This window comes from Bubalus kerabau, chromosome 11 (genome assembly GCF_029407905.1).
Source record: "Bubalus kerabau isolate K-KA32 ecotype Philippines breed swamp buffalo chromosome 11, PCC_UOA_SB_1v2, whole genome shotgun sequence".
In the NCBI taxonomy this organism is placed as follows: domain Eukaryota; kingdom Metazoa; phylum Chordata; class Mammalia; order Artiodactyla; family Bovidae; genus Bubalus; species Bubalus kerabau.
The window spans coordinates 28,909,418-28,924,188 of NC_073634.1; the positions used below are offsets into that span (position 1 = coordinate 28,909,418).

Sequence of the window (14,771 nt, forward strand, 5' to 3'; positions counted from 1 at the left end):
TAGATCCTTGCAATAAACTACCTTAAAAAAATATTGCCATGTGGACAGGCAGTTAAATTGCCATATATGGTGACAATGGAATGTTTTACACTTTTATTATCCAATAGAAATATAAAGTGAGAAACATGTAATTTTAAAATTTCTAACAACATTAATAAAATGAAAAAGAAACAGTAGATGAAATTAATTTTAATATTATCTTTTATTTAATGTGACATTAAAAATATCATTTCAGTGTAAGTCAATATGAACAATTACTGAGATGGTTATTCTTTTTGTAATAGGTTTTCAAATACTATGTTATTGAATGAAGTGTGTATTTTACAGTTCTACCACATTTCAATTTGGACTAGCCACATTTCAAGTGCTCTTGGACAGCTCAGTTCTATTATTCCCCAGTCCTCTGTGATTTTCTGAACCATCTGGAGACAAGAAAATCAGTGTGTTGCTAAAATAATGTCCAAATGCTCTGGACTGGTACACACCATATGTCATTACTATCGTATTTTCGGGAGTCAGTCCATTAAAAGTAATAGCTATATCTGAACAGCAGCCTTCTAATACTTGCTCAGGGTTATGAGACATTGTCTCCTCAATAAGATGTGCAGTTGGTTTTATGTTAAATAGAATTCTTCCTTTGCAATCCTCTTTACTTTCTGCAGGAACTCCTGCATTTTTCAGGCAGACTGCTAAGCTGCGTATCTTCTGATAAGTTCCAAATCACACATGGATTTGCATACTTTTCGGACTTACTCCTCTGGAGAAGGAAATGGCATCTCCTCACTCCAGTATTCTTGCCTGGAGAATCCCCTGGACAGAGGAGCCTGGTGGGCTACAGTCCACGGGGTTACAGAGTCAGACACTGAGCGACTAAGCACATATGCATGGAGACTTATTCAGAAGTCTGTTAATTCTTTTCATAGCCTCCATAGTTAAAGTAATTCCTCCTCCTACTGTCATGAAATCAAGGTTGCCAGGTGTTACAGTGTGGCCCAGACAGAAGGGCTGAGATACATCCTTAGTAAACTGAATATACTCGTGAGTTTTCAGTGACAGCAAGTGTAGTGGGATGTGCAAGAAAGAACCAGTTGCGGCTGTTGCTGTGCTTTCCAGAGACATATTTGTCCATTTTCCTCATCTGTGTCCACATGTCATTTTTTATCTTAGACCATCATTTTTCATTTTTAGTACTATGGTGCTCTGCTTTGTCACAGTGTTTGGTATACGATTCTTTGAGTACCCAGTAACACCATCGGGTTTTCATGGATGATACAGTAAATACAGATACTTTTACTAAGCTCCATGTGCTGCACTTCTGAAATGTTTAAGAGGTTTTTTGTGTTAGGTGGGCGAAGTGATAGTGCTCATCATGGTCTTGAGTTTTACCTGTGTCGACTGGTAATTTGCCCAAACATAGACATCAAAATGCAGCAAATGCTCCAAACCAGTACAGCTTTAAAAAATTATGTATTCATAACAGAAACTATCTTTCAGGCATTGAGAATAACACATGCCTCAGTTGGGATTCCTGTCACTCATGTGGTCCAGAGCTGGCAGCCTTGCTTCCTGCTGTAGGAGGACACCCCTCCATGGTTTTGAGAAGGGGGTGATCTGTTGTATCAGCCATGGGTGCTGTTGTATCACACCCAGGGTGCTGTGAGTTTGAGATGCTCTGGAAGTTTAGGGCATCTGAGAATGTCAGCCAACAATAAAAGTGACGGTGAGCATAGGTTGAGCCACAGATGGCTCCAGTTGACCAGACTTCAACACTCAGAAAAGAATAATTCACATCTAGTTTTACATCATGGTTGTGTATTATGTTAATTTGTATTAGATCCTTTTTAAGACTTTTGCTTTTTTACTTATAATATTCAGCTTAGTATTTTACTTAAAATATCCAAAGTTTTTTTTTTTTAATTTCCCACCCTCTGAAATCTTCAAACATTTTATTATCCACAGAACTTTCAAAAAATACCCAGGTATTTTTTCCAACCTCTGTGCCATATGCTTTTGTGAACATATGTATATTTTATCAGAGTATCTTCTATACTCTTTCTATCACAATCTTTAAGAATTAAAACTACTCAGTTGTGACTTACACATACCACCTGTGAAGCTTATGAAAATGCACCACTTTCTGATATCACTGGGACTTCTTTCCTTTATAGTAAGCCTGTTTCAGTTTATCTTTTTTCTTTTTAAATTCTTTTTATTATTTATTTTTTGTTGAAGTATAGTTGATTTGTAGTGTTGTTAGTTTCAGGTGTACAGCCAAGTGATTCAGGTTTTTTTAAAAATGTTTATTTATTTGGCTGTACTGGGTCTTAGCTGCAGCATGTGGTATCTAGTTGTAGATTCAACCTGAACTCCTTGCATTTGGGAGTGCAGAGTCTTAGCCACTGGACCACCAGGGACATCCCATCAGTTTATATATATATGTATGGACATGTATATTCTTTTTCAGACTCTTTTCCTATATAGGTTATTACAAAATATTGAGGATAGTCCCAGTACAATACAGTATGTCTTTGTTGGTTATCTGTTTTATGTATAGTAATGTATATATGTTAATTGCTCACTCATTTCCAACTCTTTGCGACCTCATGGACTGTAGCCTACCAGGCTTCTCTGTCCGTGGAATTCTCTAGGCAAAAATACTGGCATGGGTTCTTTCTCCAGATGACTTTCCCAACCCAGGGATTGAACCTGGGTCTCTTGCATTGCAGGCAGTTTCTCTACTGTCTGAGCCACCAGCTCAAATTCCTAATTTATTCCTCCCCCCATCATTGGATCTTTTTGATCAGCAAAGCAATATGACATTTGAGGTCTTACTATTATCTTAGATTTAATTTACTGTTCTTAAAATATGCTGACCAGTAATTTCTAACATATAGTCCAATGAAGAAAATTCTACTGATTAATACTCATGTAGTACATATTGCAAGTAGTATCAAAATTTTGGTATTTTGTTTGATCAGTTTTTACATATGCCCTGAAAGAACCTTTAATGTGCTAAATTCTATGTAATTAATATCTATTGAAGTACTTTAAATGTTCTTAAAGAATTCCAAAAGGGAAATATGAATTTTTCTATTTTTTATGTCTTTTCTCACATTTCAGATGCAGCAGCTTGAGAGACAAGTTATTGATGCTGAGCGTCAAGCAGAAAAAGCTTTTCAACAGGTAGGGTATAGTTTTGGTTAAAAGAATTTTTTTTTCCTCTACCAATTTAAGCATTGTTTTGCCCAAAATAATCTTGAAAATAGTTTTCAGCTGTCCTCTTCACTTTGTCGTTTTTACTGTTTATCAGCTAGCTCCATAGAGAAGATGTAGAATCTAACTTTGTTTTGCCCCTTAAGAAATTTTCAAAAGGTCACAAATGCTTCTATTAGGAAGTTTTACTTATAAAAAAACTCAAATATGAATTTTATGGTTATGCCTAGCCATAATGACATTTTATGTATAAAGATGTTCATGGCATCTTTAGTTATAGTAATAAAGAGTTGGAAATAATATGACTGCAATATTATAGGAGAATGAATTAGTGAACTGTATTTATTCCATGAAATATTTAACAACCATTAAAAATAACTATTGGTGGTGGTGGCTAAGTCCCTAAGTCGTGTCCAACTCTTGCGACCCCATGGACTGTAGCCCACCAGGCTTCTCTGTCCATGGGATTTTCCAGGCAAGAATACTGGAGTGGGTTGCCATTTCCTTCACCAGGGGATCTTCTGACCCAGGAATCAAACCTGGGTCTCCTGCATTGCAGACAGATTCTTTATTGACTGAGCCAATGTGAAAAGATGTTTAGAGTTATATAGGGAAAAATATATACAGATTTTTGTATCTAACATGTTAATAGATATGGGGGCAGGATGAGTCAAACCTAAGAGTTAAAAAAAAAGCTGTTAGGAAACACTGAAATTTAACAGGAGTTATAATTATCAGATCAGATCAGTCGCTCAGTCATGTCCGACTCTTTGCAACCCCATGAATCGCAGCATGCCAGGCCTCCCTGTCCAACACCAACTCCCGGAGTTCACTCAGACTCACGTCCATCGAGTCAGTGATGCCATCCAGCCATCTCATCCTCTGTTGTCCCCTTCTCCTCCTGCCCCCAATCCCTCCCAGCATCAGAGTCTTTTCCAATGAGTCAACTCTTCACATGAGGTGGCCAAAGTACTGGAGTTTCAGCTTTAGCATCATTCCTTCCAAAGAAATCCCAGGGCTGATCTCCTTCAGAATGGACTGGTTGGATCTCCTTGCAGTCCAAGGGACTCTCAAGAGTCTTCTCCAACACCACAGTTCAAAAGCATCAGCTCGGTTCGGCGCTCAGCCTTCTTCACAGTCCAACTCTCACATCCATACAGGACCACAGGAAAAACCATAGCCTTGACTAGACGGACCTTTGTTGGCAAAGTAATGTCTCTGCTTTTGAATATGCTATCTAGGTTGGTCATAACTTTCCTTCCAAGGAGTAAGCATCTTTTAATTTCATGGCTGCAGTCACTATCTGCAGTGATTTTGGAGCCCCCAAAAATAAAGGCTGACACTGTTTCCACTGTTTCCCCATCTGTTTCCCCTGAAGTGATGGGACCGGATGCCATGATCATCGTTTTCTGAATGTTGAGCTTTAAGCCAACTTTTTCACTCTCCACTTTCACCTTCATCAAGAGGCTTTTGAGTTCCTCTTCACTTTCTGCCATCAGGGTGGTGTCATCTGCATATCTGAGGTTATTGATATTTCTCCCGGCAATCTTGATTCCAGCTTGTGTTTCTTCCAGTCCAGCGTTTCTCATGATGTACCCTGCATATAAGTTAAATAAACAGGGTGACAATATACAGCCTTGACGAACTCCTTTTCCTATTTGGAACCAGTCTGTTCCATGTCCAGTTCTAACTGTTATAATTATAGATGGAATTATAGATGATTGGTTTCTTCTTGTATATCCTCATACTTTCTAGTTTTTGGTTCTGGTACTACTTTTACTCTGAAAAAATAAAGTTTGGTAAGTCACTTAGCCCTTCTTAGGCCTTGCCCACAGTAAAATGAGTGGTTTGGATGAGCCTACCAGCCTTAAAATTTGCCTAAGGAGCATACATTGATAAATTCACATTTTATGAAAAGATCTCTGTCAGATTCAGTCAAGTCAAGAATTTCAGAAGTCTTAAATACAAAATTGTTTCTTCTCAGAAGTGTATATTAAATTTCTTATACTTGCTCTAGGTCTGTTACATTTGTTTCTTCAACTTGAATACTACCAAATCTTATTTTCACCTAAAGGTTTAATTTTACACAGAAGATTGTTTCAGTGGTCTGACTAACTTAACCCAATTTAACCTAATCCTTAAGTTTTCTTTTTTAAAAAAATAATTTTATTAATTAATTTTATTTTTGGCTGTGCTGAGTCTTTTGTTGCTGCACAGGCTTTTCCCTAGCTGCGGTGAGCAGTGGCTACTCTCTAGTCATGGTGCCCGGGTTTCTCACTGTGGTGGCTTCTCTTGTTGCAGAGCACAGGCTCTAGGGCATGTGGGCTCCGGTATTTGTGGCTCCCGGGCTGCAAAGCACAGGCTCAGTAGTTGTGGTGCATGGGTTTAGTTGCTCCGCGGCATGTGGAATCTTCCCGAATCAGAGCTCAAACCCTTGTCTCCTGCATTGGCATGTAGATTTTTTACCACTGAGCCACCAGGGAAGCCCCCTTAATTTTCTTAAATTAATTATACTTGAAGATAAGATCTTTAAACTTTATTATGCAAAATTCAACCACTATAAGAGTAGAGAAAATAGATAACGAACCCCCATCATCAACTTCAGCAATTAGTTGACTCACAGCTAGTCTACCCCCACCCACTTTTTGCCTCCCTATCCCTATATAAGGTTATTTTGAAACAAATCCCGGATAACATATGATTCTACCCAAATGTGTTTCAGCATCCCATCTAAAAATAAAGACTTAAAAGTCATAACTACAGGTACCATCACCTCATCAAAAAGTTAGCAATAATTCTTTAATACTTCAAATGTAGATATTGATGTAAGTACTAGTAGTAATGGTAAGGATGTAAGCTGTGCTTGGTTTTTTGTATTTTATATTCCTTAGCTGATGGGACCAAGTAGTAATTGCTTATATCTATAAAAAGCCAGTAATTAACAGTAAAGCCATTAAAGGTCACTTATATTCTACAAGAAAAATTGTTGTGTTTATGTCATTCTCTGTCACTCTATGCATGTGTGCTAAGTCGCTTCAGTAGTGTCTGTCTCTGTAACTCTATGGACTGTAGCCTGCCAGGCTCCTCTGTCCATGGAATTCTCCAGGCAAGAACACTGGAGTGGGTTGCTGTGCCCTCCTCTAGGGGGATCTTCCTGACCCAGGGATCGATCCCATTTCTCTTACATTTCCGGCATTGGCAATTGGCTTCTTCACCACTAGTGCCACCTGGGAGGCCCCTGCCACTCTATACCAAATGTCTTTTTCTGTAGTGGGCCCTTTAAGTGTGTCGCAGTTCAGCCTGAAGCCTTGCAGCGCGTATTTGTCATTCTGTCAGCCTCTTTGACTTCCATGTCTCCTTCACTGTCTTTCCCTTTCTGACTTTGGTTTTCTGGTGACATCCCTCTTGATTGCCGCACTCACGGCTATCTCCATGCATCTCTGTCTGTTCTGCTGCTTTTCCTTTCTCCTCCTCTCCCTTTCCTTCCCTTCCCTTCCCTTTTTCCCCTTTAACATTAGAGATGGTTTTGTTTTGCCTTTTCCTGAGTTAAGTTTCTAAATTGATATATGCAGCAAATTTATTTAGTTCTGAAAATTAAAGTAAATTAAATATCTTTATTTTTTTTTTAATTTGTGGTTTTCATTTTCCCCGTTTGGTTCACTGGATCTTGAAAGATCTTGAAAGAAAAAAGGAATCCTTATTCCCAATTTAAAGAAAGGAAACCATGGCAATTTGTAGCCATCAGTGCCCAATTCCTCCTGATCTTAAGAAGTTAACAAGAATTTCTTATTTGAAGTTGTCCTTTGAGTATATTGGTTTCCCTGGTGCCTCAGCTGGTAAAGAATCCACATGCAATGGGTTCTATCCCTGGGTTGGGAAGATCCCCTGGAGAAGGGAATGGCTACCCACTCTAGTATTCTGGCCTGGAGAATTCCATGGACTGTATAGTCCATGGGGTTGCAAAGAATCGGACACTACGGAGTGACTTTCACTTTGAGAGTATCAAGTATAAAATTATTTCATTCTATGTGCCACATTTTTAGGGAAAATTATACAATTTTATAAAATTATAACATTTTAGGGAAAATTATTGGTTATTTTAGATATACTGCCTTAAAGCAACACTACTGATGCCCCCCGCCCCCACCTGCACCCAGGTAAAAAGGTCAATAGTTATCTCCCAGAGTTTCCATATAATCAGTAGATATTGCTTTTTGTCATAACACTTTAAATTTATAGAGTAGCTATTTTGTTATTCTTCAGAAGAATTTTTGGCTTAAATATTTCATAATGAATCTGAAAGTTAACAGGAAATATAAACAGAGAGCAAGTTAATTCTAAGGCACTGATTATATTACCTTTTTTTTTTGCCTTTGTTAAGACTAAGTAAATATTATTAATTTAGAGTAACTGAGTCTTTTGCTCTCTTTAACAGTTTCCATGGGACTATGGCCTATCTGCTGTTTATGTTGCTTAAATCCAGCTTATCCTTTGTCATTGAGCCATATCCTAAGACTTAAACTGTATTTATATTAACCTAGAAAGAATGTTTCCCCACGAAAAACAATTGTCAGCTGCAACCAGCTGAACTCTACATTTTAACTTTGTACATTTTTTTCCTCGTGTATTAAATGTGTGGGCTTCACCTGCATAACCATCAAATAAATTGCTGATAGAAAGAAGAATTGCACATTCTTCCAGAGAAATCCTGGCAATGTTGTAGTACATCTTTATTGTTGTTGTTCATAAATTTTGAAAGCAGTTATGTGCATATCAACCCAGTACTGTTTATGAGAAATCTAGTGAGGCAGAAAAGAAGCAAATAGCACATATGGGAGATACTGATATACAGCATTCCTTCTCAACTATCTGATTAGGCAATTGTATGCATGCACGCATGTATGCTAAGTCCCTTCAGTTGTGTCTGACCCTTTGCGACTCTATGGACTGTAGCCTGCCAGGCTCCTCTGTCCATGGGATTCTCCAGGCAAGAATACTGGAGTGGGTTGCTGTGCCCTCCTCCAGGGGATCTTCATGACTCAGGGATCAAACCTGTCTCTTGTCTCCTACATTGGCAGGCGGGTTCTTTACCACTAGGGCCACCTGGTACAATCTAATACACTAATTTATGCTAACCAAAGAGAAGTGGATAATTTCTCCTGTAGAAGCTTTGTCTTTTCAGTTATGTCTTTAGGACCCAGTCCCTTGCCTGTATTTGATTCAGTTTTGGTAGGAGTTAGATTTAAATTTCCTCCTAATATGTTGGCTAATCTACTTTTCTTACAGTTGGTTCTTAGCATCCAAGTCATTTCTGGTGCTTAATAAATAACTACTCAAGCATCCTAATATTTAGGACCATGGAATGATTGGCTTTGTTTTATGGAAAACTATTTAACGGTGTTTCTTTTCACTTTCAGTGAGAATGGGTCTGGCCTTACTACATAAATTATGGAGCACTCTGCTGAAAAAACTGTTTAAAGTAGGATTAGAATCATTAATTTGCAATAATTTTATATAACTGGAAAATAGTATGGGATTCAAACTACCCTTAACCATTTTTTTTGTTGTATTTTGGAATGATTTGATTTGATATTTGATTAAGCATCTTTGTCACATAATTGCAATACTTATATAGGAATAGAAACTTTCACTCCCCACTCAAAAACATAGTCACATATCGATTACCTGTAGTGGAAGAGGGAGGGAAGAGGTTAGAGGTAGGAAAAGGGAAATATTGATATGGATAGTTACAATGGGAGCAATATTTGCAGCTTCTGCTTTCTCCAGTATAGGCAAGAAAATGGAAAATATCATTGGGAGCTGTGTCAGGGTCCCCAGCACCAGCCTCGGGCTTGGTGATTCACAGAAAGTCATAGAATCCTGAAAAGCTGTTATACTAGTGGTTTCAGTTTAATACAGTAAAAGTACAGAGCAACTTCAGCAAAGGAAAAACGCACACAGGGAGAGTCCAGGAGACACCAGGTATGAGCTTCTAGTAGTCCTCGCATAGTGGAGTTGCGCAGGAATGTTCTTGATTCTTCCATCAGTGATGTAGGCAGCACATATGACACATTGCCAGCCAGGATTGGTCATCCAAGCCTAGGCATCCATAATTTTTATTCCATGCCTACAAGACCCCCTCCCCCGGTCAGTCTTATAGGCATGGAATGCGTACCCACTTTAGCTACTCAACCTCCAACCTTTCCAGAGATCAAACTGATACAACATGGCCCATGACCCACATAAACAAAAAAGGCATTCGCTATAAATCACATTGTGAGCATGAACTAACTGGTGTGACACAATATATCAGATATATAAAGAAAATCTTATCAGGAAGAATATTCCAGGGGCTCAGAGGTTCTTTCCCAAAAGACAGTGAAGGGCAAGTTCTTTCTTTTGGAATGTATAGGGTTTGAGTACTCCAAGCCTGCTACATTAGCCCTTGACTGCACAAAAGCTCACCATCAACAAGACTTTGGGGAAATGGCTGAGGAATGTGCTGAGGGGGTTGATGTAACTAGAGGCTCTCCTGAAGTAAAAGAGAAAAGTAGCCTGAAAATACAAAGCATTCCTCGCTGGAATCCATGTATTGATAATTGCAAGGGTTTATATAATAACTAATTTAAATTCTTTTAGTGTTTATTATTGACCAGTCTCTGAGTAGTTAAAATTTTTCTATGTACTTGTGTGCTCAGTCGTGTATGACTCTTTGCAACTCTGTGCAGTGTAGCCCGCCAGGCTCCTCCATCCATGGGATTTCCGGCAAGAATACTGGAGTGGGATGCCATTTCCTCCTCTAGCGGATCTTCCTGACCCAGGGATAAAACCACATCTCCTGTGTCTTCTGCCTTGGCAGGCGATTCTTTACCACTGAGCCACCAGGGAATCATTTTTATATGGTTCAAGTTAAGTGAATGGAAGAAGATCTGGCCTATTTTCTGTGTACTTGTAGTAAGATACTTTAAAGGCTGCTTTATCTGTAAGCTTCTTAGCTTTTCTGTAGACCTCCTTATTCACATTAATTGCCAAGGAAAGCTGGTGAATCTTCTGGAACTTGGTTTCAACAGGACCCTTTGGTAGGAAGGTTGTCTGTAACAACTTTGTGATTTCTCTCCCAAGGAGATTTTGCCACTTCTGTCAGTATTTTTCTTGCCCAGGAAAGTTGTTTATCTAAAAGTCATAGTCTAATGAAACAGTTGTACAAGGCAAAGATGTAGCGAAGGAGCTCTGACTGTAGCATTCATTCATAAAATGAGAACACCTTTCAAGTTGGATGTGTTTTTCAGGGAAGAAGAGTTCTCCCAAGTCATAGTTTTCCAGAACTGTAGATCTTTTCTAAGTAATAGTAGGACAGTTTTATGTGGCAGCCCAATGTCCATAGGGTGACTTCTCCAGCTTAATAAAAGGAGATTGTAGATGTAGGTCTGGTAATATTTACTTTTATTTGTATTTAGTTAATTTTGTTTTTCTGGAGTTTTATGATCTATTACTTCCTCCTTGGAGAACTACCATTTTGCACTTGGCCTCTGATTTCTTTCCTTGCTCCCAAAGCTTCAGAATACCCAGTGTGAAACTGACTATACGATCCTAAGACTGACCTTTGGTATTTACTGTCCAGCTCTCTGTCTGGCTCTGGCTTTTTTCAGGACATCTCTGAAATAGGCCTTTGTCCTTGACCTCTTGTTCTGAAGTTCCTGCAAAAAGCCTGCTATATTATGTTAAAAAATCTAAATCTTAAAGTTACTTAAAATTGTCATTTGGATTGTAGAATACATTTTTTCTCCTATTTTTTTGGATCTACTTTTATTTTCATAGTTTCCAGCCATGTGAGTGGTATTTAAATAGGACAGTTTTGGCATTTGAGTTGAATTTACATTTATATAGTGAACTCACAAATGAAACTTTGTACTCGTGGTTAAAAAAACAAAACTGAACTAACCTTAACACCTCCTTCTAGGAATCCTCATTAATCAAGTATTTTTGAGCTTTAAGTAAGTCCATTGTGATTTTTCAGAAATATTTTAATAGCTTAAGATTTTTCATCTTAGCTATCATCTGTAATTTCTAAAATGCCCTTATATGTTTTTCTTTTTGTCCCCTATAATCTGAAACATGACTAAAATTACATTCTTACGTACTGGGAGTATATAGAATAAAAGTCTTAATATTGTGTATGGTGCCCAGTACTTTATTTTCTTTCTTACTAATATTAACATCACACATATCTCTTCAAAGATTTTATGTACCCAGATGTGTTTTGCAGAATATCCAAGCAGAGCCAGTATGTACATTAGATATTAAAGTGAAGCACTGCAGCCCCTGGTCATATAGCGATCTCTTCTGTCTTGCTTTATTTTGCCCATTAGCTTTATTGCCATCTGTAACATACTGTGTCATTTTTAGTCTTTATTGTATTTGTGATCTCTCTTACCTACTAGAAGGTAACTTCTATGCAGGTAGAGATTGGGGGGCGGGGTCTGCTTTATTAAAACTGATGTCTTCTTAGGACCTGGACTAGGCCTGGCTCTTGGCGAGTGTTCATTGAATATTTGTTAAAGTGTTGAATCAGTAAATCCTCACAGAATGTACTCTCCTACCTCTATCTTCAGTGTCTTTTTTACTTTCTATGACTTCATCATTGAGGTTTTGAGGTTCGTTTTCCATCGAAAATATGTGTCTTTTTCACCTGAAGTTCATCTTTTTTTCCCTAGGGTGTGTTATTATACTAGGTCCTCCAATCTGAGTGTTATCTCACCATTCAACTTTTTTATTTGATATTCTTACTTTTTTTAAATATGAAAAAATGAGGGCTGGAAACTTTCCGACTCTATGCTTATATGATAGTTTGCATATTATCATAGATCTAATTAACATGTACATTTCCTTACATGACCACAATATTCTGAAAATCTTTTTTTAAAATTAATTCATTTATTTTATTTATTTTCTTTTTTTTTTTTAATTTTATTTTATTTTTAAACTTTACATGACTGTATTAGTTTTGCCAAATATCAAAATGAATCCGCCACAGGTATTGGAGGCTAATTACTTTACAATATTGTAGTAGTTTTTGCCATACATTGGCATGAATCAGCCATGGGTGTACATGTGTTCCCCATGTTGAACACCCCTCCCCCCTCCCTCCCCATCCCATCCTGAAAATCTTTTATGTATCCTCATATACCTCTGAATTAGCATCACTTGGGAAAATAGTCTAGTCTTTAAACTTTATAGTTGTTAAATGCATTAAAACTGTTCACCATTTTCTTTTTTATGATATCTTTTAGGAATCTATTTAATGTTAAAGTAATACTATGATAAATTAAGTACATGCATAGTTTTAATATTTTCTCCTCTGAATTTAGGTACAAGTTATGGAAGAGAAGTTAAAAGCAGCTAATATTCAAACCAGTGAATCAGAGACAAGGTTGTATAAAAAGTGTCAAGATCTGGAAACTCTAATACAGGAAAAAGAAGACACCATTCAAAACTTGGAACTGCAACTTGAAGAGCAGGTTAGGAAGCATCTGACCTCAAAGAGTCCTAAATATGTGCATTCATTTATGTATAATTGCAAAGATTAAAAAGAGAAAGCCTAAATTTCTACATTTTGGTCAGAAATCTCACTTGGTAACTCCTAAGATTACATCACATTTACTGGTGAAAAGTGCAAGTTAAATACATTATCTTTAAGTCCAGAATAATTCCAAGGCAGTATCTACCACTTTCTAGATGTGAATCTTTATGTTGGAAACACTTGGTTATCAGCAGGCATTTATACCTGTAAAATGTTTCCAATAAATCTTTGCTTTAGATTGTTAGGGTGTTAGAAATGTTTATGGAAGGTTAAATTTTAAACATTGTTTGACACTAATCCTCCTGCTTAGAAATGTGTCCACTGTTTTTAAATCACTTTATTGAGATCAAATTTATAGTATTTATTTTTTTAAAAATTGTAAAGAAAAAAATTGCATTAAGGTTATTAACCTAGAAAGTCATTTAGCATCAGTTAGATATAACCACTATAAAATTATTCAATGATTAATCATTTATTTTTAGCATTTTTTTTCATTTCTCTGGATGTCACTGTTGTTTTAGATCTGTGGTTTTCAGCCCCCACCAACTGGTATTTATATGATCCTCACATTCTCAGTAGTTTTGTGACCATAGCCAGATTTAAAGGTTGGCAGATGTGAGCCGTGCTCAGTTGCTAAGTCGTGTCCTACTCTTTGCAACCCCATGGACTGTAGACCGCCAGGCTCCTCTGTCCATGGAATTTTCCAGGCAAGAATACTGAAGAGGTTTCCCATTTTCTTTTCCAAGATGTGAGCTAGAGTTTCTCAATCTTTATTTTTTCTGAACCTTTTAAAACTTTGAGGGGAAAGCAAGCCATACCCCAGAAGAGATTCTAATTCTCCTCTCACCAAGCTGGTTGAATTCCATTGTTCTAAATCATAGTGTTTCCAGAAATGGTTTATTTTATTGATAAATTCAGTGGATTGATTTTGGCATATGACCTTTCAGAGAAAGACTAGCAGATGTTAAAACTAGAAATATATATGTATGCTTTTATTATTCTGTTTGCTGGAGAGCCATTCTCATTTTATCCTTTTTGGTAATTTAAAGGTAGACATCTTAACTTGGAAACACGTTTTAAGTAGGCTTGCCTTTCATATCTGTAACTGTAATATTTCCAGGCCAGTGAGCTTATGTTTGAACTAAACAAACTATTAATGTTATTTCAGAAACAAATAAGGATTCAAGAGGCTAAAATAATAGAAGAGAAAGCAGCTAAGATCAAAGAATGGGTAACAGTTAAGTTGAATGAGGTATTTATTGCTATATTTATCTTTTCTTAACCTTTTCTTTCTTTCAAATAGATCAGTCATCAGAATATCTGAAACAAAATTTTGATCAGTTGGTGGTGCTGCTGGCTTTTGATTAATATGAGATAGGTAGCTTTCACTTTAATGGCTTATATAATTCTAAAGTTAAAAAAGGATTGATAGAATCATGATAATCAGTCTTAAGTAGCCTCATTCTAATTAGTTGACTTTAGTTCTAAATAGTTAACTTTAAGTAATTAGAGAATAATAAGTGAGAGTATTAATTTCTCATAAAATTAATGTATTCAATATTATCTGAGTGGTACACATTATTTAGTTTATATGTCAGACTAAATGCTGAAATAATTTAGTTTAAAATAATTTTACAGTGGTAAAGGCATAGGGGTGAAAAACACTGAAAACTTTTAGCTCTGAAAAGAATAAATATTAAAGTCATAATTATCTAGGTTGATAATCTGTGCTGATAAATTCATCTGATATTTAGTTATTTCTTTTGTATTTTGTTTATGTTTAATTAGGTATTAACATGCTCTCAATGTTATAATTTACTGGTACATTTTAGAAATTCTTATCCCTGTTTACAAGAAAACGATTATTTTCTTTTAGTTGGAATTGGAGAATCAGAATCTTCGTTTGATCAACCAAAACCAAACTGAAGAGATAAAAACAATACAGTCAAAACTACAAGGTATGAGCACTTGACTAAGG

At 36.8% G+C, this 14,771-nt stretch overlaps 1 protein-coding gene across 5 annotated transcripts in view; it reads left to right on the forward strand.

Moving 5' to 3' along the window:
- PLEKHH2 (pleckstrin homology, MyTH4 and FERM domain containing H2) overlaps positions 1-14,771 on the forward strand; it is a 104,396-nt gene that overhangs the window by 17,790 nt on the left and 71,835 nt on the right. For 4 of the 5 annotated variants that reach the window (XR_008700236.1, XR_008700237.1, XM_055539945.1 and 1 more), the window contains 4 exons: positions 3,121-3,183; positions 12,582-12,731; positions 13,962-14,045; positions 14,670-14,751. Coding sequence is in view for 3 of the 5 variants with exons in the window: in XM_055539945.1 (XP_055395920.1) it covers positions 3,121-3,183; positions 12,582-12,731; positions 13,962-14,045; positions 14,670-14,751 (379 nt within the window). In the remaining 2 variants the exon portion in view is untranslated. The remainder of the gene's footprint in view (positions 1-3,120; positions 3,184-12,581; positions 12,732-13,961; positions 14,046-14,669; positions 14,752-14,771) is intronic. The other variant, XM_055539947.1, reaches the window with a different exon arrangement.